Here is a 23087-nt window from a genome sequence, read left to right on the forward strand (position 1 = left end):
GCGCCGCAGGCAGCGCGAGATGTCTCCGATCTGGTCATGCAGAATGGCGATGCACTGTCTCCTTGTGGTGATGAATCCTCCGGGTCCTTCGGCACATGGTCTCCTGATCCGTGCACACGGTGGGGTAGAGATGAAGTTCGATGGCACAGTGGAAGAAGTGGAAAGTTCAGTAAACAAGGCCACAGTCGTAGCACACAGTCCAGCGTACACAGCCACAGGCACGGGCTGATCCTTAGCAGGTACCACGAGGATGGGACTAAGCGGTGCCTCTGCGGTGGTGAGCAAAGCCAAGGTATGAACTCTTTTTTGGTCACTACCTGGTATGGATGTTTCTCTGGGCTGAGGGTAGCACGTGTCAGCAGTCTTGCTAGCCGGGAGCACAGGCACAGCTAGCTGGCATGGGTCTGTCGAGAGGGAGTCAACCGTCTCACTTCACACAAGTTTGTTCCCTAACAAGTGTCCCGTCTTCCCACTCACACCGCTATTTAAGTCGGACCCGCCCCCACCAGTCAGGTGTTCAGAACTGTGGCAGACAGAAACCTCTTCCTCCTGGAATATTGGTGACAGTTCCGACAGTTCCGGCTCAGATACGCAGGAGGGACCGCTGGCTCTATACTCCTCACTACAGCTATGTTTGTAAATTCCTGCATTTAAGAGCTTTATAAGTGATGGATTTCTGTGTAAATATGTTTACTGTATGTTCTTCTTAACATGCATCTTATAGAGTTCCTCTTGGTTATTTTTGAACTTGCTTGAGGTTTACAGGAAATAACTCAACAGGATCAAATATTGGACTAGAATGAAGCTATACACCTCAACATTAAAATTCCTACACTAGGAAAAAAAATTAATGGATCTATTGAAATCACAGGATCAATAGACATGTTAATGATGCATAAATTCTGAAAACAATTTCAAGACATCTAAATTTATCCAGTATCAAATATGAGCGACACATGAAGGAATACACACACTTACACATCTTGGCATGTTGTCAATGAGGTTATTAGTGGTTGTCTGAATGCCATGAAGAAGCCTCCACAAGGGAATGTCAGACCGATACTATTCCTGGGATTATAGTGTGGGGTGACATTATGTACAACAGCCGGACCCCTTTAGTCTTTATTCTTGGTACAGTAACAGCTCAGTGTTACATTGATTTAGTCATGGAACCAATAATATGGCTATTTTTCCAGATAATTTTTTGCAACACAACAATGGGCAGGTGGATGTAGCTTATGCTACTGTTAGCAGCCTTCATGGCCTAAACGTGCTACTGTGGCCTACAGCATTTATGGACTTGAATCCCAATGAGCACATCTGAGATGTCACTGGTCGGCAATTTTAAAAGGAGCTGTCAATAGCAGATCTTGATAATTTGTGAACCCAGTGCATTCAGCATGGCAGAACCTTCCTCAGACAACCATTAACCCCTTTCTGACATCGGACGTACTATCCCGTTGAGGTGGGGTGGGCCCGTATGACCACCGACGGGATAGTACGTCCAGCGCGATCGGCGGCGCTCACGGGGGGAGCGCGGCCGATCGCGGCCGGGTGTCAGCTGCCTATCGCAGCTGACATCCGGCACTATGTGCCAGGAGCGGTCACGGACCGCTCCCGGCACATTAACCCCCGGCACACCGCGATCAAACATGATCGCGATGTGCCGGCGGTGCAGGGAAGCATCGCGCAGGGAGGGGGCTCCCTGCGGGCTTCCCTGAGCCCCCCGCAGCAACGCGATGTGATCGCGTTGCTGCGAGGGTCTTACCTCCCTCCCTGCCTGCTCCAGACCCGGATCCAAGATGGCCGCGGATCCGGGTCCTGCAGGGAGGGAGGTGGCTTCACAGAAGCCTGCTCAGAGCAGGCACTGTGAAGCAGCCTGCACTTCTCTCAGATCGGTGATCTGTCAGAGTGCTATGCAAACTGGCAGATCACCGATCTGTATTGTCCCCCCCTGGGGCAAAGTAAAAAAGTAGAAAAAAAAATTTCCAACTGTGTAAAAAAAAATAAAAAAAAATATTCCAAAATAATGAAAAAAAATATATATTATTCCCATAAATACATTTCTTTATCTAAATAAAAAAAACAAAACAATAAAAGTACACATATTTAGTATCGCCGCGTCCGTAACGACCCGACCTATAAAACTGGCCCACTAGTTAACCCCTTCAGTAAACACCGCAAGAAAAAAAAAAAAAAACGAGGCAAAAAACAACGCTTTATTATCATACTGCCGAACAAAAAGTGGAATAACACGCGATCAAAAAGACAGATATAAATAACCATGGTACTGCTGAAAGCGTCATCTTGTCCCGCAAATAACGAGCCACCATACAGCATGATCAGCAAAAAAATAAAAAAGTTATAGTCCTGAGAATAAAGCGATGCAAAAATAATTATTTTTTCCATAAAATAGTTTTTATTGTATAAAAGCGCCAAAACATAAAAAAATAATATAAATGAGGTATCGCTGTAATCGTACTGACCCGAAGAATAAAACTGCTTTATCAATTTTACCAAACGCGGAACAGTATAAACGCCTCTCCCAAAAGAAATTCATGAATAGCTGGTTTTTGGTCATTCTGCCTCACAAAAATCGGAATAAAAAGCGATCAAAAAATGTGATGTGCCCAAAAAGTTACCAATAAAAACGTCAACTCGTCCCGCAAAAAACAAGACCTCACATGACTCTGTGGACCAAAATATGGAAAATTTATAGCTCTCAAAATGTGGTAACGCAAAAAATATTTTTTGCAATAAAAAGCGTCTTTCAGTGTGTGACGGCTGCCAATCATAAAAATCCGCTAAAAAACTCGCTATAAAAGTAAATCAAACCCCCCTTCATCACCCCCTTAGTTAGGGAAAAATAAAAAAAATGTATTTATTTCCATTTTCCCATTAGGGTTAGGGCTAGGGTTGGGGCTAGGGTTAAGGCTACAGTTAGGGTTGGGGCTAAAGTTAGGGTTAGGGTTGGGGCTAAAGTTACGGTTAGGGTTTAGATTACATTTACGGTTGGGAATAGGGTTGGGATTAGGGTTAGGGGTGTGTCAGGGTTAGAGGTGTTGTTAGGGTTACTGTTGGGATTAGGGTTAGGGGTGTGTTTGGATTAGGGTTTCAGTTATAATTGGGGGGTTTCCACTGTTTCGGCACATCAGGGGCTCTCCAAACGCGACATGGCGTCCGATCTCAATTCCAGCCAATTCTGCGTTGAAAAAGTAAAACAGTGCTCCTTCCCTTCCGAGCTCTCCCGTGTGCCCAAACAGGGGTTTACCCCAACATATGGGGTATCAGCGTACTCAGGACAAATAGGACAACAACCTTTGGGGTCCAATTTCTCCTGTTACCCCTGGGAAAATACAAAACTGGGGGCTAAAAAATAATTTTTGTGGGAAAAAAAAGGATTTTTTATTTTCACGGCTCTGCGTTATAAACTGTAGTGAAACACTTGGGGGTTCAAAGTTCTTACAACACATCTAGATAAGTTCCTTGGGGGGTCTAGTTTTCAAAATGGGGTCACTTGTGCGGGGCTTCTACTGTTTAGGTACATTAGGGGCTCTGCAAACGCAATGTGACGCCTGCAGACCATTCCATCTAAGTCTGCATTCCAAATGGTGCTCCTTCCCTTCCGAGCCCTCCCATGCATCCAAACGGTGGTTCCCCCCACATATGGGGTATCAGCTCACTCAGGACAAATTGGACAACAACTTTTGGGGTCCAATTTCTCCTGTTACCCTCGGGAAAATACAAAACTGGGGGCTGAAAAATAATTTTTGTGGGAAAATTTTTTTTTATTATTTTTACGGCTCTGCATTATAAACTTCTGTGAAGCCCTTGGTGGGTCAAAGCACTCACCACACATCTAGATAAGTTCCTTAGGGGGTCTACTTTCCAACATGGTGTCACTTGTGGGGGGTTTCTACTGTTTAGGTACATTAGGGGCTCTGCAAACGCAATGTGACGCCTGCAGACCATTCCATCTAAGTCTGCATTCCAAATGGCGCTCCTTCACTTCCGAGCCCTTCCATGCGTCCAAACGGTGGTTCCCCCCCACATATGGGGTATCAGCGCACTCAGGACAAATTGGACAACAAATTTTGGGGTCCAATTTCTCCTGCTACCCTCGGGAAAATACAAAACTGGGGGCTAAAAAAATAATTTTTGTGGGAAAAAATGTTTGTTTTATTTTTACGGCTCTGCATTATTAACTTCTGTGAAGCCCTTGGTGGGTCAAAGCGCTCAAAACACATCTAGATAAGTTCCTTAGGGGGTCTACTTTCCAAAATGGTGTCACTTGTGGGGGGTTTCAATGTTTAGGCACATCAGTGGCTCTCCAAACGCAACATGGCGTCCCATCTCAATTCCTGTCAATTTTGCATTGAAAAGTCAAACGGTGCTACTTCCCTTCCGAGCTCTCCCATGCGCCCAAACAGTGGTTTACCCCCACATATGGGGTATCAGCGTACTCAGGACAAATTGTACAACAACTTTTGGGGTCCAATTTCTTCTCTTACCCTTGGGAAAATATAAAATTGGGGGTGAAAATATAATTTTTGTGAAAAAATATGATTTTTTATTTTTACGGTTCTGCATTATAAACTTCTGTGAAGCACTTGGTGGGTCAAAGTGCTCACCACACATCTAGATAAGTTCCTTAGGGGGTCTACTTTCCAAAATGGTGTCACTTGTGGGGGGTTTCAATGTTTACGCACATCAGGGGCTCTCCAAACGCAACATGACGTCCCATCTCAATTCCTGTCAATTTTGCATTGAAAAGTCAAACGGCGCTCCTTCCCTTCCGAGGTCTCCCATGCGCCCAAACAGTGGTTTATCCCCACATATGGGGTATCAGCGTACTCAGGACAAATTGTACAACAACTTTTGGGGTCCAATTTTTTCTCTTACCCTTGGGAAAATAAAAAATTGGGGGCGAAAAATAATTTTTGTGAAAAAATATGATTTTTTATTTTTACGGTTCTGCATTATAAACTTCTGTGAAGCACTTGGTGGGTCAAAGTGCTCACCACACCTCTAGATAAGTTCCTTAGGGGGTCTACTTTCCAAAATGGTGTCACTTGTGGGGGGTTTCAATGTTTAGGCACATCAGGGGCTCCCCAAACGCAACATGGCGTCCCATCTCAATTCCAGTCAATTTTGCATTGAAAAGTCAAATGGCGCTCCTTTGCTTCCGAGCTCTGTCATGCGCCCAAACAGTGGTTTACCCCCACATATGGGGTATCGGCGTACTCAGGACAAATTGTACAACAACTTTTGGGGTCCATTTTCTCCTGTTACCCTTGGTAAAATAAAACAAATTGGAGCTGAAGTAAATTTTTTGTGAAAAAAAGTTAAATGTTCATTTTTATTTAAACATTCCAAAAATTCCTGTGAAGCACCAGAAGGGTTAATAAACTTCTTGAATATGGTTTTGAGCACATTGAGGGGTGCAGTTTTTAGAATGGTGTCACACTTGGGTATTTTCTATCATATAGACCCCTCAAAATGACTTCAAATGAGATGTGGTCCCTAAAAAAAAATGGTGTTGTAAAAATGAGAAATTGCTGGTCAACTTTTAACCTTTATAACTCCCTAACAAAAAAAAATTTTGGTTCCAAAATTGTGCTGATGTAAAGTAGACATGTGGGAAATGTTACTTATTAAGTATTTTGTGTGACATATCTCTGTGATTTAAGGGCATAAAAATTCAAATTTGGAAAATTGCCGAATTTTCAAAATTTTCGCCAAATTTCCATTTTTTTTGCAAATAAACGCAGGTAATATCAAAGAAATTTTACCACTATCATGAAGTACAATATGTCACAAGAAAACAATGTCAGTATTGCCAAGATCCGTTGAAGCGTTCCAGAGTTATAACCTCATAAAGGGACAGTGGTCAGAATTGTAAAAATTGGCCCGGTCATTAACGTGCAAACCACCCTTGGGGGTGAAGGGGTTAATAACCTCACTGATAGCAGCCAAGGTGTGTAAGTGCAGGGATTTCTACGCCTGGTGCTCATACTTGATAATGAATAAACCAGGGCATTTCAAAATTTTGTTTCTATTTTTCCAACATTTGCATATCATTAGCATGTCTATCATTCTTCGTACTGCAATTTCAGTGTTGAGTATGTATATTTCTTTTAAACTAGTAAGAAGCATTCAATGTATTTTTACTAGCATCTTACAATTCAGATATTGGTAGTACTGTATATGTTTGTAATATGAACTACTATAAGTATACATAAAATTTCAGCACAGATTTGCTCACTATTGCTCTGTATGTTTTTTAGTAAGCAGTGTTAACATAGTTGGCACTTAGCACTTTGTGACCAATTTTTGCATTATTAGTATTGTTTTCCTTCTAGTCAGTATTTTCATGGTTGGATTCACACAAAGTTATTTTCTCCACTTTTTCCGGTGTTTTTGTTGGTGATTTTAACTGTGTTTTTAAGTAGAATGTGCTATGACCAGAATTTATTTTGAAGGCCTTGGTGAAAAATGAACACACTATTATATTTGTTTTGGCTTGTGGGGTTGTAGTGGGATAGCAAGGACCCTTACCTATTTCTAAGAGTTAAAAATACCACACCTGCGCTCTAATTGATGACAGAGGTGCAAGTAAAAGAGCTATGCAAAAAGGACCTGGCAATATCACACCTGTGTACATGGTACTGTATATGTAATAGGCAAATAGTGTACGTTATATAGCTGCTTAGGTATGAACTAACTATAGGACAGTGCCTATAGGTGCATATACACTTACTCGTGTTGGTGATATAGATGACTGTGAAGAGCGGAGAATGTCCAAAGAAACCTTCTTGCTAACCGCACTGTGCTGCACCGTACGGCTGGAAAGGGGAATAGTCCACGTCTGCTTCCCCAAATGGATGGCTCACCGCTGGGTGTCCGGATGAGCAAATTCCGCCAACTCCTAGCGTGCCCCGGCCGGAAGCAACGCCGGAGCAGTAGCGGTGTGTGCGGGGGCGTGGCTAAAACAGTGACGTCACAGAATGGGCGGGCGCGTGTCAGGGAAACCAATCCAACGCGTTTCGAAGGAGGTACTCCTTCTTCGTCAGGCACTGTCCTATAGTTAGTTCATACCTAAGCAGCTATATAACGTACACTATTTGCCTATTACATATACAGTACCGTGTACACAGGTGTGATATTGCCAGGTCCTTTTTGCATAGCTCTTTTACTTGCACCTCTGTCATCAATTAGAGCGCAGGTGTGGTATTTTTAACTCTTATTCATGTGTATTTAGACAAAGTGTAGCACAGACTTTGCCACCTCACCAGCAGCTATTACTTCCCTTTCTTTCCCTTTCCCTTGTTGTCCCATTGCCGGAGTAGTGCAGCGCCAGTGTGTTCTATTGTTTTAGCCTTACCTATTTCTATCGTGGCTATTTGTCCCCAGTCTGCCAGTGGTCTTTTCTCCAAAATCTCCACTTGTTCTACTGTTGCAGTCACTTATCTGCAGACATCCTCCTCTACCAAGACTTGTGTTTCTTCCTCTCAACAGTACAACCATTGACTCCTGGTCTCTCATTGTCTGGGCAATAAGGTATTTTTGGTTCCTGTCTGTCCACAATGCAGGTATTTCTGCATTGTCTTCCAGTTACCATCCCAGCTGTACCCTGACATTATTTTTGACTACCGTCAGCCCTTATGTTTACCATATTGAATGAACTGCATCTGCCCTCACCTCTTGCTTCCCTACTGTAGTGATTGAACTCTGCTTGCCTTGACCCTGGATTGTCTGAATATTCTTTATGACTCTTGTATCAGCCTTGTGTCTTGATATCCATCATCTGTTGGTTGTTGCTAATGGTGACTGACTGTTCACAGATCCCTGTGCAGGAGTTAAAGAGTAAAATTCAGAGGGTCCCAGGGACTCCGCTGCTTCAGTCTAGCCTATGCCCAATCCATTACAACCTCAGGGGCCCACTACTTCTAGAAGGTCCTCATGTCTCATTTTTCCTGTATACTTCTTGACAAGGCTTAAAGAATGTGAGGAAAAAACCCACCAAAAGTGATTGTAGACATATTATGAAATACACTTGAGTTTCATGGCAGATTTTCAAAAATTTAAAAACACTTAAAATAATGTTCGTGAAGGCACCTTAAAAAGGATTCTTAAGATATATACAGTATATGTCTACTCAGAAGTTCCAGCATATATTTATATATGTACTTGAAGTTTAATGAGTATAGCTAGACAGGGTGGGCCATTTATATGGATACACCTAAATAAAATGAGAATGGTTGGTGATATCAACTTCCTGTTTGTGGCACATTAGTATATAGGAGGAGGAAAACTTTTCAAGATGGGTGGTAACCATGGCGGCCATTTTGAAGTCACACATTTTGGATCCAACTTTATTTTTTTCAATGGGAAGAGGGTCATATCTAATATATAATTGCCTAGAATACTACTTCCTGCAATTTGTGCCAACTTCCGTGGCTTTGTCCGGAGCTAATGTCCGGAGCTAATGTCCGGAGCTAATGTCCGGAGCTAATGTCCGGAGATAAGTGACGTCACCAGTGTCCTACACCCAGGCAGAGCACAGGGGCCCCAGGCAGCATATGGGGCCCCAGGCAGAACACAGTGGTCCCAGGCAGAGCACAGGGGCCCCAGGCAGCCTATGGGGCCCCAGGCAGAGCACAGTGGCCCCAGGCAGAGCACAGGGGCCCCAGGCAGCATATGGGGCCCCAGGCAGAGCACAGGGGCCCCAGGCAGCATATGGGGCCCCAGGCAGAGCACAGTGGCCCCAGGCAGAGCACAGGGGCCCCAGGCAGAGCACAGGGGCCCCAGGCAGAGCACAGGGGCCCCAGGCAGCATATGGGGCCCCAGGCAGAGCACAGGGGCCCCAGGCAGCATATGGGGCCCCAGGCAGAGCACAGGGGCCCCAGGCAGCATATGGGGCCCCAGGCAGAGCACAGTGGCCCCAGGCAGAGCACAGGGGCCCCAGGCAGAACATGGGGCCCCAGGCAGAGCACAGGGGCCCCAGGCAGCATATGGGGCCCCAGGCAGAGCACAGGGGCCCCAGGCAGCATATGGGGCCCCAGGCAGAGCACAGTGGCCCCAGGCAGCATATGGGGCCCCAGGCAGAGCACAGGGGCCCCAGGAAGAGCACAGGGGCCCCAGGCAGCATATGGGGCCACAGGCAGAGCACAGTGGTCCCAGGCAGAGCACAGGGGCCCCAGGCAGCTTATGGGGCCCCAGGCAGAGCACAGTGGCCCCAGGCAGAGCACAGGGGCCCCAGGCAGAGCACAGGGGCCCCAGGCAGCATATGGGGCCCCAGGCAGAGCACAGGGGCCCCAGGCAGCATATGGGGCCCCAGGCAGAGCACAGGGGCCCCAGGCAGCATATGGGGCCCCAGGCAGAGCACAGTGGCCCCAGGCAGAGCACACACCAAATCGGAGGCCGAGGGGCCCCGCCAACCAAATCGGAGGCCGAGGGGCCCCGCCAACCAAATCGGAGGCCGAGGAGCCCCGCCCACCAAATCGAAGGCCGAGCGGCCCCGCCCACCAAAGCGGAGGCCGAGGGGTCCAGCCCCGCCCACCAAAGCGGAGGCCAAGGGGCCCCAACCACCACATCGGAGGCCGAGGGGCCCCGCCCACCAAATCGGAGGCCGAGGGTCCCCGCCCACCAAATCGGAGGCCGAGGGTCCCCGCCCACCAAATCGGAGGCCGAGGGTCCCCGCCCACCAAATTGGAGGCCGAGGGTCCCCGCCCACCAAATCGGAGGCCGAGGGGCCCCGCCCACCAAATCGGAGGCCGGGGTCCCCGTCATCCAAATCGGAGGCCGAGAGGCCCCGCCCACCAAATCGGAGGCCGAGGGGCCCCGCCCACCAAATCGGAGGCCGAGGGTCCCCGCCCACCAAATCGGAGGCCGAGGGTCCCCGCCCACCAAATCGGAGGCCAAGGGTCCACACCATCCAAATCGGAGGCCGAGGGGCCCCGCCCACCAAATCGGAGGCCGACGGGCCCCACCCACCAAAGCGGAGGCCGAGGGTCCCCGCCCACCAAATCGGAGGCCGAGGGTCCCCGCCCACCAAATTGGAGGCCGAGGGTCCCCGCCCACCAAATCGGAGGCCGAGGGGCCCCGCCTACCAAATCGGAGGCCGAGGGTCCCCGCCCACCAAATCGGAGGCCGAGGGTCCCCGCCCACCAAATCGGAGGCCGAGGGTCCCCGCCCACCAAATCGGAGGCCGAGGGTCCCCGCCCACCAAATCGGAGGCCAAGGGTCCACACCATCCAAATCGGAGGCCGAGGGGCCCCGCCCACCAAATCGGAGGCCGACGGGCCCCACCCACCAAAGCGGAGGCCGAGGGTCCCCGCCCACCAAATCGGAGGCCGAGGGTCCCCGCCCACCAAATCGGAGGCCGAGGGTCCCCGCCCACCAAATCGGAGGCCGAGGGTCCCCGCCCACCAAATCGGAGGCCGAGGGTCCCCGCCCACCAAATCGGAGGCCAAGGGTCCACACCATCCAAATCGGAGGCCGAGGGGCCCCGCCCACCAAATCAGAGGCCGACGGGCCCCACCCACCAAAGCGGAGGCCGAGGGTCCCCGCCCACCAAATCGGAGGCCGAGGGTCCCCGCCCACCAAATCGGAGGCCGAGGGTCCCCGCCCACCAAATTGGAGGCCGAGGGGCCCCACCAACCAAATCGGAGGCGGAGGGGCTTCGCCAACCAAATCGGAGGCCGAGGAGCCCCGCCCACCAAATCGAAGGCCGAGCGGCCCCGCCCACCAAAGCGGAGGCCGAGGGGCCTGGCCCCGCCCACCAAAGCGGAGGCCGAGGGGCCCCGCCCACCACATCGGAGGCCGAGGGGCCCCGCCCACCAAATCGGAGGCCGAGGGTCCCCGCCCACCAAATCGGAGGCCGAGGGTCCCCGCCCACCAAATTGGAGGCCGAGGGTCCCCGCCCACCAAATCGGAGGCCGAGGGGCCCCATCAACCAAATCGGAGGCCGAGGGGCCCCGCCCACCAAATCGGAGGCCGAGGGTCCCCGCCCACCAAATCGGAGGCCGAGGGGCCCCGCCAACCAAATCGGAGGCCGAGGGGCCCCGCCCACCAAATCGGAGGCCGAGGGTCCCCGCCCACCAAATCGGAGGCCGAGAGTCACCGCCCACCAAATCGGAGGATAAGGGGCCCCGCCAACCAAATCGGAGGCCGAGGGGCCCCACCAACCAAATCGGAGGCCGAGGGGCCCCGCCCAACAAATCGAAGGCCGAGCGGCACCGCCCACCAAAGCGGAGGCCGAGGGGCCCGGCCCCGCCCACCAAAGCGGAGGCCGAGGGGCCCCGACCACCACATCGGAGGCCGAGGGGCCCCGCCCACCAAATCGGAGGCCGAGGGTCCCCGCCCACCAAATCGGAGGCCGAGGGTCCCCGCCCACCAAATCGGAGGCCGAGGGTCCCCGCCCACCAAATTGGAGGCCGAGGGTCCCCGCCCACCAAATCGAAGGCCGAGGGGCCCCGCCTACCAAATCGGAGGCCGAGGGTCCCCACCCACCAAATCGGAGGCCAAGGGTCCACACCAACCAAATCGGAGGCCGAGGAGCCCCGCCCACCAAATCGAAGGCCGAGGGGCCCCGCCCACCAAAGCGGAGGCCGAGGGTCCCCGCACACCAAATCGGAGGCAGAGGGACCCCGCCCACCAAATCGGAGGCCGAGGGGCCCCGCCCACCAAAGCGGAGGCCGAGGGTCCCCGACCACCAAATCGGAGGCCGAGGGTCCCCGCCCACCAAATCGGAGGCCGAGGGTCCCCGCCCACCAAATCGGAGGCCGAGGGTCCCCACCCACCAAATCGGAGGCCGAGGGTCCCCGCCCACCAAATCGGAGGCCGAGGGTCCCCGCCCACCAAATTGGAGGCCGAGGGGCCCCACCAACCAAATCGGAGGCCGAGGGGCTTCGCCAACCAAATCGGAGGCCGAGGAGCCCCGCCCACCAAATCGAAGGCCGAGCGGCCCCGCCCACCAAAGCGGAGGCCGAGGGGCCTGGCCTCGCCCACCAAAGCGGAGGCCGAGGGGCCCCGCCCACCCCATCGGAGGCCGAGGGGCCCCGCCCACCAAATCGGAGGCCGAGGGTCCCCGTCCACCAAATCGAAGGCCGAGGGGCCCCGCCCACCAAAGCAGAGGCCGAGGGTCCCCGCACACCAAATCGGAGGCAGAGGGACCCCACCCACCAAATCGGAGGCCGAGGGGCCCCGCCCACCAAAGCGGAGGCCGAGGGTCCCCGACCACCAAATCGGAGGCCGAGGGTCCCCGCCCACCAAATCGGAGGCCGAGGGTCCCCGCCCACCAAATCGGAGGCCGGGGGTCCCCACCCACCAAATCGGAGGCCGAGGGTCCCCGCCCACCAAATCGGAGGCCGAGGGTCCCCGCCCACCAAATTGGAGGCCGAGGGTCCCCGCCCACCAAATTGGAGGCCGAGGGTCCCCGCCCACCAAATCGGAGGCCGAGGCGCCCCACCAACCAAATCGGAGGCCGAGGGGCCCCGCCCACCAAATCGGAGGCCGAGGGTCCCTGCCCACCAAATCGGAGGCCGAGGGGCCCTGCCAACCAAATCGGAGGCCGAGGGGCCCCGCCCACCAAATCGGAGGCCGAGGGGCCCCGCCCACCAAATCGGAGGCCGAGGGTCCCCGCCCACCAAATCGGAAGATAAGGGGCCCCGCCCACCAAATCGGAGGCCGAGGGGCCCCACCAACCTAATCGGAGGCCGAGGAGCCCCGCCCACCAAATCGATGGCCGAGCGGCCCCGCCCACCAAAGCGGAGGCAGAGGGACCCCGCCCACCAAATCGGAGGCTGTGGGGCCCCGCCAACCAAAGCGGAGGCCGAGGGTCCACGCCCACCAAATTGGAGGCAGAGGGTCCCCGCCCACCAAATCGGAGGCCGAGGGTCCCCGCCCACCAAATCGGAGGCTGAGAGTCCCCGCCCACCAAATCGGAGGCCGAGGGGCCCCGCCAACCAAATCGGAGGCCGAGGGGCCCCGCCAACCAAATCGGAGGCCGAGGAGCCTTGCCCACCAAATTGAAGGCCGAGCGGCCCCGCCCACCAAAGCGGAGGCCGAGGGGCCCGGCCCCGCCCACCAAAGCGGAGGCCGAGGGGCCCCGCCCACCACATCGGAGGCCGAGGGGCCCCGCCCACCAAATCGGAGGCCGAGGGTCCCCGCCCACCAAATCGGAGGCCGAGGGTCCCCGCCCACCAAATCGGAGGCCGAGGGTCCCCGCCCACCAAATTGGAGGCCGAGGGTCCCCGCCCACCAAATCGGAGGCCGAGGGGCCCCGCCCACCAAATCGGAGGCCGAGGGGCCCCGCCAACCAAATCGGAGGCCGAGGGGCCCCGCCCACCAAATAGGAGGCCGAGGGGCCCCGCCCACCAAATCGGAGGCCGAGGGGCCCCGCCCACCAAATTGGAGGATAAGGGGCCCCGCCTACCAAATCGGAGGCCGAGGGGCCCCACCAACCAAATCGGAGGCCGAGGAGCCCCGCCCACCAAATCGAAGGCCGAGCGGCCCCGCCCACCAAAGCGGAGCCAGAGGGACCCCGCCCACCAAATCGGAAGCCGTGGGGCCCCGCCAACCAAATCGGAGGCCGAGGGTCCCCGCCCACCAAATTATTCTTACATTTGAATAAAGTATATATGGATTCTAGACTCCCGATTCTTTAGAATCGGGCTGCCATCTAGTGACACAATAAACTTATTGAGAATTTCACAAGAAAATCAATGGTGTGCTTGGTTTTAACATAACTTTATTCTTTCATGAGTTATTTACAAGTTTATGACCACTTATAAAATAGCAACACCGCAGAACAAATGCTAGCACAGGCTTCCAGTAGCTGTTATTTCAGATGCTGCACATCTCGTATCTTCACATCATAGACAATTGCCTTCAGATGTCCCCAAAGATAAAAGTCTAAGGGGGTCAAGTCGGGAGACCTTGGTGACCATTCAATTGGCCACAACGACCAATCCACTTTCCAGAAAACTGTTCGTGTAGGAATGCTCGGACCTGACACCCATAATGTGGTTGTGCACCATCTCTCTGAGCTCTCTGAGTCTCCTGCGTCCCTGTACTCTCCTGGTCTTTCCTTCAGCTTCTAAATCAAACTTCTGTATCCCACTGTAGCTCTTTCTTGCTGTTTTCCTGGCCTGTTGCTGTCCTGGCCTATGGCTATGAATGGCTGGGCTCATGTCTTAAAACGTTACGGAGCTAACTGCCCTGTCAGGGGGTTCCCGCCCAACTGAGTCAAATTCTAGATGTTTCCCAGATTAACGGCTCTTAGCTCCTTCCATTTAACTATTTACAAGCTGATTATCACTCCACCCCATCTAGTGGGCCAACTAGGGTACTACGCTTTCCCTAACAAATATTAGAAACAATACAATATTTAGAAGCATAAATAAACATTAAATATACATAACATATTTCATGACTTTAGCCAACCCCCTTACACACTCATTTCCTTAAATTGAGAGCGCAACTGCCACATACATACAAATACACACAACACACACTTAAAGGTGGTTTTCCCACTAACAAAAGTTAATTTTATTCAATAGATCTTGGAATGATAATAAGTTCCACAATTGGATGTATTAAAATTAAATGTCCCTGTGCTGAGATAATCTTATAAATCTGTCCCTGCTGTGTACAGTGTAATGGCTGTGTATGATCGTACAGGGCATGGTCTGCTCACACCACAGCTCCTGGGCAGGGGGGGAAGAACAAGAGTATACAGACATTGCAGCATGGGATCACATCATATTTTCGTGAAGTAAAACATTGTTGGCAGGGAAATATTTTACTTCACAAAAAGAATCTGCTGTGATCCCATGCTGCAATGTCTGTATACTCTTGTTCTTCCCCCCCTGCCCAGGAGCTGTGGTGTGAGCAGACCATGCCCTGTACGATCATACACAGCCATTACACTGTACACAGCAGGGACACATTTATAAGATTATCTCAGCACAGGGACATTTAATTTTAATACATCCAATTGTGGAACTTATTATTATTCCAAGATCTATTGAATAAAATTAACTTTTTTTTGTGGGTAAAACCCTTTAATACACATTACTTGTTTAACCAACTTCCTCCAACTTGCTGATATGGCTATTAAGGACAGAAGTGTTTGATTTCCCTTAGATAGATGATTTTTATAAAAATGAATAACTACAGCATTAAGGAAGTAAGAAAGATATATTTTTTTTAACATCTACTGTATATACAATTAACAAGACTGAATTTGATGCATTTGACTTAACAAAAACTCATTTTTTGAGGCACAGTATAGGCCAAAATAATACCTAAAAAGGTTAAAATAAAGTATTTATAGTCTGACACCCAAATGCAATTAAATATATGTCTTCACCATTTTAATATGTACTGTAAATAATAATAAATAATGCATAGTACAAACATTTTTTACATACCTTTCTACTGCAATGGCCACTAAGGTAAAGACAGATGCAGAAACAGACATTCCTTGTACAAGACCACTCATCTTGCACATGATATTGTCAAATGGCCATCCTGAAAAAAAAAAAAGATGCTATAACAGGTATTCTTCTGCTGAATGCAACTTAAATATATCTTTGGGTAGCTGCGTAAAAACTGATTTTACTACATGAACACATTGGGATACACTAAAAATGAAAATATTTGTTGTTTGCTGCAAATTCTACTTTCCTTCTCCCAATGAAAACATGAATTCTGTTATACAAGGTGCTCTATACTCACCTTCTTATCAATAATATACCAGAATCTTAGAGGTTATCACTAATGCACCAATTTTTAAAACATTTTTAATAATGTTGAGTAAAAAATTATTTGGAGTAATCAGAAATAAAGATTTTAATTTAAGGTCTGGTTCACATGAGCACATCATTTAAAAATACAATTTTTTTTTTTAAAAAAAACAAAGACAACAAGTACCAATGTCATCTATGTCAGCAGAAAAAAAGTTATAGCTTTAGGGAAGAGGGAGGAAAAAATAAAGGTGCAAAAAAGTGAAACTGGTAACTGAGCTATGGACCAAAGAAACAAACATCCATTCTTAGTGGTCTGGCTGTACATTCATAATTTGTTGTCTAGCCTCTCGCCTCTTCCGCACCCATGAAAAGTATCCTCTCACCATTAGTTTATAGAGTAAATAGGACCCTACTAACTGTCCCCCACGTAGTAAAATAATCTTCTCAGCCATTCCCCACCAGTGTTATCAGTTAACCATTATTTTGTACAGCCAACATTTTTTACTGACAAGTCTTTAAAAAATCATATAGATTATAAAATGGGCAGACACAGACAGAAGAGGACTCATGTACAGCAATAGTAATTGGACCCTTTGAAGTCAAATCACTCATAATAATGCACAATTCCGTCTACTTTGGAGATGGATTTGGGCCCGCTTACCATGTGGAAGCACAGGTTGCACCAGTTATATGTCCGTCCCTGAATTATAAGTGATATATATCTGTTGATGTGTAGCACATATACTAATATCAACACTTAGCAATGTAAAATTATGATCATTATGAAGACAATAATCTGCACAAGCTCTAAACCACAGGCAGCATAAATCAGAGACCAAATTCGCTACTGCAGCCATGAATGTTTACTCTGAAACACTGCGGCATTTCAGAGAAAGCATACTTTAAAACATTAGCTGGGACAATGCAACTAGGACGACTAGCCTATGAGACAGACTAGCCCCTGGCGGCTTCTCCCCGCCCTGCTCCTGCTGACTGACAGGTCTATCCCTAAGTGTATGTTTAGAAACCTGTCAGTCAAGGAGAACAAGACAGTGAGAAGCGGAACCTGTGACATTGTTTCAGAGTGAACCATAATTGGCTGCAATTGCAGATATATTCATGCTGCCTAGGGTCCGAGAATCATGAATCAGCTTACAAGTTCCATTTAAAATTTGAGACAAAGTGCTGCTATTGTGCCTGTCGATTAGTTAACACAGTGACAGGTCTGGTGACCGGATCAAGATGGCTGAAATAGTAGAATCTGCTTAGAGAGATTTAGAGAATTTGAAGTAGTTCCAAATACAACAACTGGTTATGAACTGCTCGCTGAAGACTATCTGTGTAAATTAATGAACACACTTATCTAAATTATTAATCAAGGAGAAGAACAGTATATGACACCATAAAATGATCTGTAGCGATTGACTGGCCAGCCTGCCTGCCCTACAACTGTCTGAGATGAGAATAATGTGGCCTACACCAGCGATAGGGAATGTATCTTCAAATGTGATGTGGTGTTGGGGCCTTAAACTTTAATAGCAATTACATTACGGACTGTTCCTGTGAGAGGCAACTGTGGACTTATCTGATTCTGTAATACTGCAACATGTTCCTTGCTAACTGCATTGTGCCCCAAAACTATTAGACTGTGTTTGCCATTTGTTGCAGCCGTCTGCTGTATATAATGAAGAAACTGTTCCTGTTACTTGTCGTAACTACCAAGCTCTATGCCATAGTGCCAACGTACTGTAGCTAGAGACTGTTCTGTATGTAAATGGCGCCGGTGATGATGCATGCGCAGAACGAGATCTCAGTTTAATGACAAACTCAGATCTCAATCTGTGCATGCTCCTACACTGCACCATTTTTTCGGAAGCCTGTTGAGAGGTAAATATCTGCTTGCACCGGCACTGCTACTGAAGCCTGGAACCAGATTGATCTGTACATGCGCTACCCGCGGTTGGGACAGTGCCGGCGCGAAATTTTAAATCTGATGACAGATTCTCTTTAACTCAATATGCCACTAATGGGAATCAACTCAATCACCATATTTATGGGAAAATGATGAAAAATGTTACACAGAGATGACACTTTGGACATTATTACAATATGTTTCCTGTACTGGGAGAGTAGAATGGCAGGAATATAGGTGCGCTGTAAGTGATCTCTACTTCAGTGGGTGTGTTTGTGTAGAATATCTGTGTGGAGTGTTCATGCAGCTGCTCAGACTGTGAGACTTGCCAGGTAACTACACCATAGTCCAAATTATTATGCAAATGACATTTTTCTCGGATCTTCCTAAATGGTCAGTGCAAATGACAGTCAGTCTAATAAAAGTCATCACCCGTTAGAGTATACATCGAATTTTATTGTGGAAACCTCCCAATGATAACAGTATAATCTCCAAAATGAATAAAAACTCAAAATGCACTGTTACAAATTATTAGGCGCAGTAGAATTTCTAAACATTTGATGTTTTAAAGAACTGAAAATGCTCATTTGTGGAATTTGCAGCATTAGGAGGTCACATTCACTGAACAAAAAAGCTATTTACTGTAACTCCAAAACATCCTAACAGGCCAAGTTACATGTTAACATAGGAACCTTCTTTGATATCACCTTCACGATTCTTGCATCCATTGAACTTGTGAGTTTTGGGAGAGTTTCTGCTTGTATTTATTTGCATGACGTCAGAATAGCCTCCCAGAGCTGCTGTTTTGATGTGAACTGCCTCCCACCCTCATAGATCTTTTGCTTGATGATACTCCAAAGGTTCTCTATAGGGTTGAGGTCAGGGGAAGATGGTGGCCACACCATGAGTTTATCTCCTTTTATGCCCATAGCAGCCAGTGACTCAGAGATATTCTTTGCAGCATGAGATGGTGCATTGTCATGCATGGAGATGATTTTGCTCCTGAAGGCACAGTTCTGCTTTTTATACCATGGAAGAAAGTTGTCAGTCAGAAAATTTATATACTTTGCAGAGGTCATTTTCACACCTTCAGGAACCTTAGAGGGCCCTACCAGTTGTTTCCACATGATTCCAGCCCAAAACATGACTCCTCCACCTCCTAGCTGACGTTGCAGCCTTGTAGGGACATGATGGCCATCCACCAACCATCCACTACTCCATCCAAAAGGACCATCCAGGGTTGCTCGACACTCATCAGTAAACAAGACTGTTTGAAAATTAGTCTTCATGTATGTCTGGGCCCACTGCAACAATTTTTGCTTGGGAACAATGTTTAGGGGTGGCTGAATAGTAGGTTTATGCACCAAGCAAGCCTTTGAAGGATCCTACACCTTGAGGTTCCAGGGACTCCAGAGGCACCAGCAGCTTCAAATAACTGTTTGCTGCTTTGTAAATGGTATTTTGGCAGCTGCTCTCTTAATCCAATGAATTTGTCTGGTAGAAACCTTCCTCATTATGCCTTTATCTGCATGAACTCTGTCTGTGCTGTGTTTCAGTCACAAATTTCTTCACAGTATCATGATCACTCTTAAGTTTTCGTGAAATATCTAATGTTTTCATACCTTGTCCAAGGCATTGCACTATTTAACGCTTTTCAGCAGCAGAGAGATCCTTTTTCTTTCCCATATTGCTTGAAACCTGTGGCCTGCTTAATAATGTGGAACATCATTTTACAAGTAGTTTTTCTTTAATTAGAAACACCTGGAAAGCTAATTATCACATTTGTTTAAGATTGATTTCAGTGATCCATTTAGCCCTGATACAATACCATCCACAGGTTTATGTGAAAAACAAAACAATTAAATCTTTATGACACTTAAATCCAGTTTGCATAATAATTTGGAACATGGTGTAGTTGGGCAATGAAGGGGCTAGATGGGAAGCTATACTAAGAGAGATGGATATTGCTGGAAAGAGCAGAAATAGGACTACACATGATGCAGGACTTATGGAGATACCTAATGTTAGGTGTCGAGTTCCCACCGCTACACAGGGGAAATCTCGAACCACCTCCGCTGCGGTCTCCCATTCTCCTCCAGCCGCAGTGGAGTCTGCTCAGCGCAGACGTTGGTCCCAGCGTCTGGCTCAGGCTGATACTCTGCACTTGGTTACTGCTGCTCTTCCAGGCTCAGCCATTGTAGCCAGTACTGGTCTGCGGCGAACAGACGTCTCTGGGACTAAGTCCTGCTTTTTCCCTTCTGAGCATGCCCAAGGGAGGACCTCTCATTGGGCATTGCTCAGGTCCTGTAGCAGCTCCCATTGGTCCTCTAGGAAGGTCCTGAAGTTGCTGCAGCTATAAAAGGTTCGCATGGCCGCACGGCCATGCGCTAGTATCATTTGTATTTTGTTGCTTGTTGCCAGTCATACTCTGCCACTCAGGCTGCATGTGGTGAGTGTCCGTTAGCCGTGGGAATTCTTATAGGCAGGCAGCTACTGTCAGTGGGGGCAATTAGTCGCTTGGCCTAGCAACTGGTTCCTTCATGTGTGCGGTTAGAACAGAAGAGTTCCAGAGCATGCACAACCCTAGTTAGGGTCTTTAGTCCCACTTATTATTCCACGACCCTGTGAAGCAACGGGGGTCATGCTATACTGACTGAGTGACGGAACTTGCGTCTTATTTGACATTATACTGCCATATAGGGCTGCCATTCCTCTTGCAGCAGGCTTCTCTCTTGCACGGTGGACCCCGGGCTGCGAACGCACCAATAACAATTGATATCATTACTCGGTGCGTTCCGCCTGCCGTAACAGAATACTGGCTAGAAAATTGGGGACAATCAGCGTCTACAGCGGTACATCCAGCAGCGGGAGTGTAGGTTGGCGGCTCTTGAGCGCACAACTCGGCTGTGGATGTCACCGCAGTCGCTGTACAGGCTGCTGGCATAGCTGCAGCCAGTTTGTCCTCTGCCACCCCTGCTCCAACTTTATCCCGACTCCCACTTCCAGACAAGTTTGCTGGTGACAGTAAGCTCTGTCGGGGATTCGTGAGCCAGTGCACCATACATCTAGAGCTTCTGGCTGTACATTTTCCTACGGAACGGGCTAAAGTGGGATTTATCATATCCCTTCTATCGGGCAGGGCGTTGGAGTGGGCAACGCCGCTGTGGGAGCATGATGATCGTGTGGTACAGAGTGCTCCTCGCTTCCTGGACTCTCTGAGACAGGTCTTTTTGGGACCTCGCGTTACCCATGATACGACGCTCCAACTGCTGGCATTAACACAGGGTTCGTCCATGGTCAGCCAATTTTCCGTCCACTTCTGGACTTCAGAGCTGGAATAGCCGGATAAAGTCCTTATTCCTGTGTACTGGAGGGGACTGGCTGACCATGTAAATGACGCCTTGGCCACCAGGTAGATTCCCTCCACACTGGCGGACCTCATAACTATATCTACCCGCATCGACCTCCGTTTTAACTAGCGGAGGTTGGAGCGGACCCAGTGTAGACAGAGGTTTTGGTTGGCTCCTACCTTTGCTAGTCCTCTGGAATCTCCCATTCAGGCGTCTGACTCCCATGAGGCCATGGAGGTTTCTCGAGCGGGACCTAAGTCCCGGGCCGCTCGAGTACCTGTGGTCTGTAATAACTGCCAGTAGATGGGACATTATGCCAATAAATGTCCTCAGCGGTCGGTAAACTGGTTATAGAAAATGGTTATAGGAGGAGGTTCTCTAGACACAGCTGTATTTTCCTCCAAGCTGTCCTTTAAAGGGACAATCACTTTAGGTTCTTCCACTCTTACAGTCGAGCTTTGCGTGGACCCTGGGGCGGAGGGGAATTTTATGTCCCCTGCCTTCGCCTAACGCCACGCTATACCCCTGGTGATGCTCGCCAAGCCAGTGATTGTTCGAGTGGAAAATGGATCAACACTGCCCACACAAATTACACATCAGACCATCCCTTTCACGTTATCTATGTCTCCTTCCCATCAGGAGATTATCTCCCTGCTTGTCATTCCCGAGGGAATAGATGAGATTCTACTAGGGTTACCCTGGTTACGTTTCCACTCTCCTCATATAGAGTGGTCCTCCGGGAGAATTTTGGGTTGGAGTGAATCTTGTAAGGGCAGATGTATGAGGGAGTGCATTCAGGTTGCCACTACAGAAGTACCCGCAGATCTTACTTCTCTCGCCAAGTGCTATTGGTCCTATGAGGATGTGTTCTCCAAGAAGGCTGCGGAGACCCTTCCGTCTCACCGTCCCTATGACTGTCCTATTGATCTCATGCCTGGAGCAGAGCCTCCCCGGGGTCGAGTCTATCTTCTCTCCCTCCCTCCCGGAGACGGAGTCTATGACTCAATATATTCAGGAAAATTTGGCTAGAGGGTTCATTAGGAAGTCAGTGTCACCTGCAGGGGCGGGGTTCTTTTTCGTGCAGAAGAAGAACGGAGAACTTCGTCCATCCATAGATTACAGGGGTCTTAACACCATCATCGTTAAGAATAAATACCCTCTGCCTCTGATATCTGAGCTCTTCGATAGGCTACGGAAAGCAAGGGTATTCACCAAATTAGATCTGCGGGGTACTTACAACCTGATTCGCATCCGTGAGGGTGACGAATGGAAGACGGCATTTAACACCAGGGATGGGCACTATTAATATCTGGTGATGCCCTTCGGCCTCTGTAATGCCCCAGCCATTTTCCAAGACTTTGTAAATTATATCTTCCGGGATATGCTCTCCACCTCAGTTGTAGTCTATCTGGATGATATACTCATCCTACTCTCCAGATATTGACTCTCACCGGAGAGATGTTTGCAAAGTCTTCGACCTCTTACGGGCAAACTTCCTCTACGCTAAGTTGGAGAAATGTGTGTTTGAGCAGGAGTCCTTGCCTTTCCTTGGTTATATCATCTCCGCCCAGGGGTTGGCTATGGATCCTGCCAAACTACAGGCTGTGATGGACTTGCAAGAACCCCACTCTCTGAAAGCGGTGCAGTGCTTTATGGAGTTCATTAACTACTATTGCCAGTTCATTCCGCATTTCTCAACTTTAGTAGCTCCCTTGGTAGCTCTCACCAAGAAGGGAGCAAATCCCAAATTGTGGTCGGAGGAGGCCTCCAAGGCCTTCCTTTCAATTAAATCTCCTTTTGCTAGCGCTCCCATTCTATATTGCCCCGATGTTGATAAGCCGTTTATAATGGAGGTGGATGCCTCATCCGTTGGTGCTGGAGCAGTCCTTTTCCAAAAGGATGCTCAAGGTCGGAAGCATCCTTGCTTCTTCTTTTCCAAGACCTTCACACAAGCGGAGAGGAATTATTCCATCGGGGACAGGGAGTTGCTAGCCATGAAATTGGCTTTCTCTGAATGGAGACATCTTCTGGAAGGGGCTCGCTTTCCCTTCCAAGTTTTTTCTGACCACA

General features: G+C 49.3%; 1 protein-coding gene across 2 annotated transcripts in view; it reads right to left on the minus strand.

Annotated features, from left to right (window-relative positions):
* Positions 1-23087, minus strand: part of NPFFR1 (neuropeptide FF receptor 1) — a 336406-nt gene that overhangs the window by 47875 nt on the left and 265444 nt on the right. For both annotated transcript variants that reach the window (XM_077259148.1, XM_077259147.1), the window contains exon 3: positions 15438-15537. In XM_077259148.1, the coding sequence (XP_077115263.1) occupies positions 15438-15537 (100 nt within the window). The remainder of the gene's footprint in view (positions 1-15437; positions 15538-23087) is intronic.

This window comes from Ranitomeya variabilis, chromosome 4 (genome assembly GCF_051348905.1).
Source record: "Ranitomeya variabilis isolate aRanVar5 chromosome 4, aRanVar5.hap1, whole genome shotgun sequence".
NCBI classification, from domain to species: Eukaryota; Metazoa; Chordata; class Amphibia; order Anura; family Dendrobatidae; genus Ranitomeya; species Ranitomeya variabilis.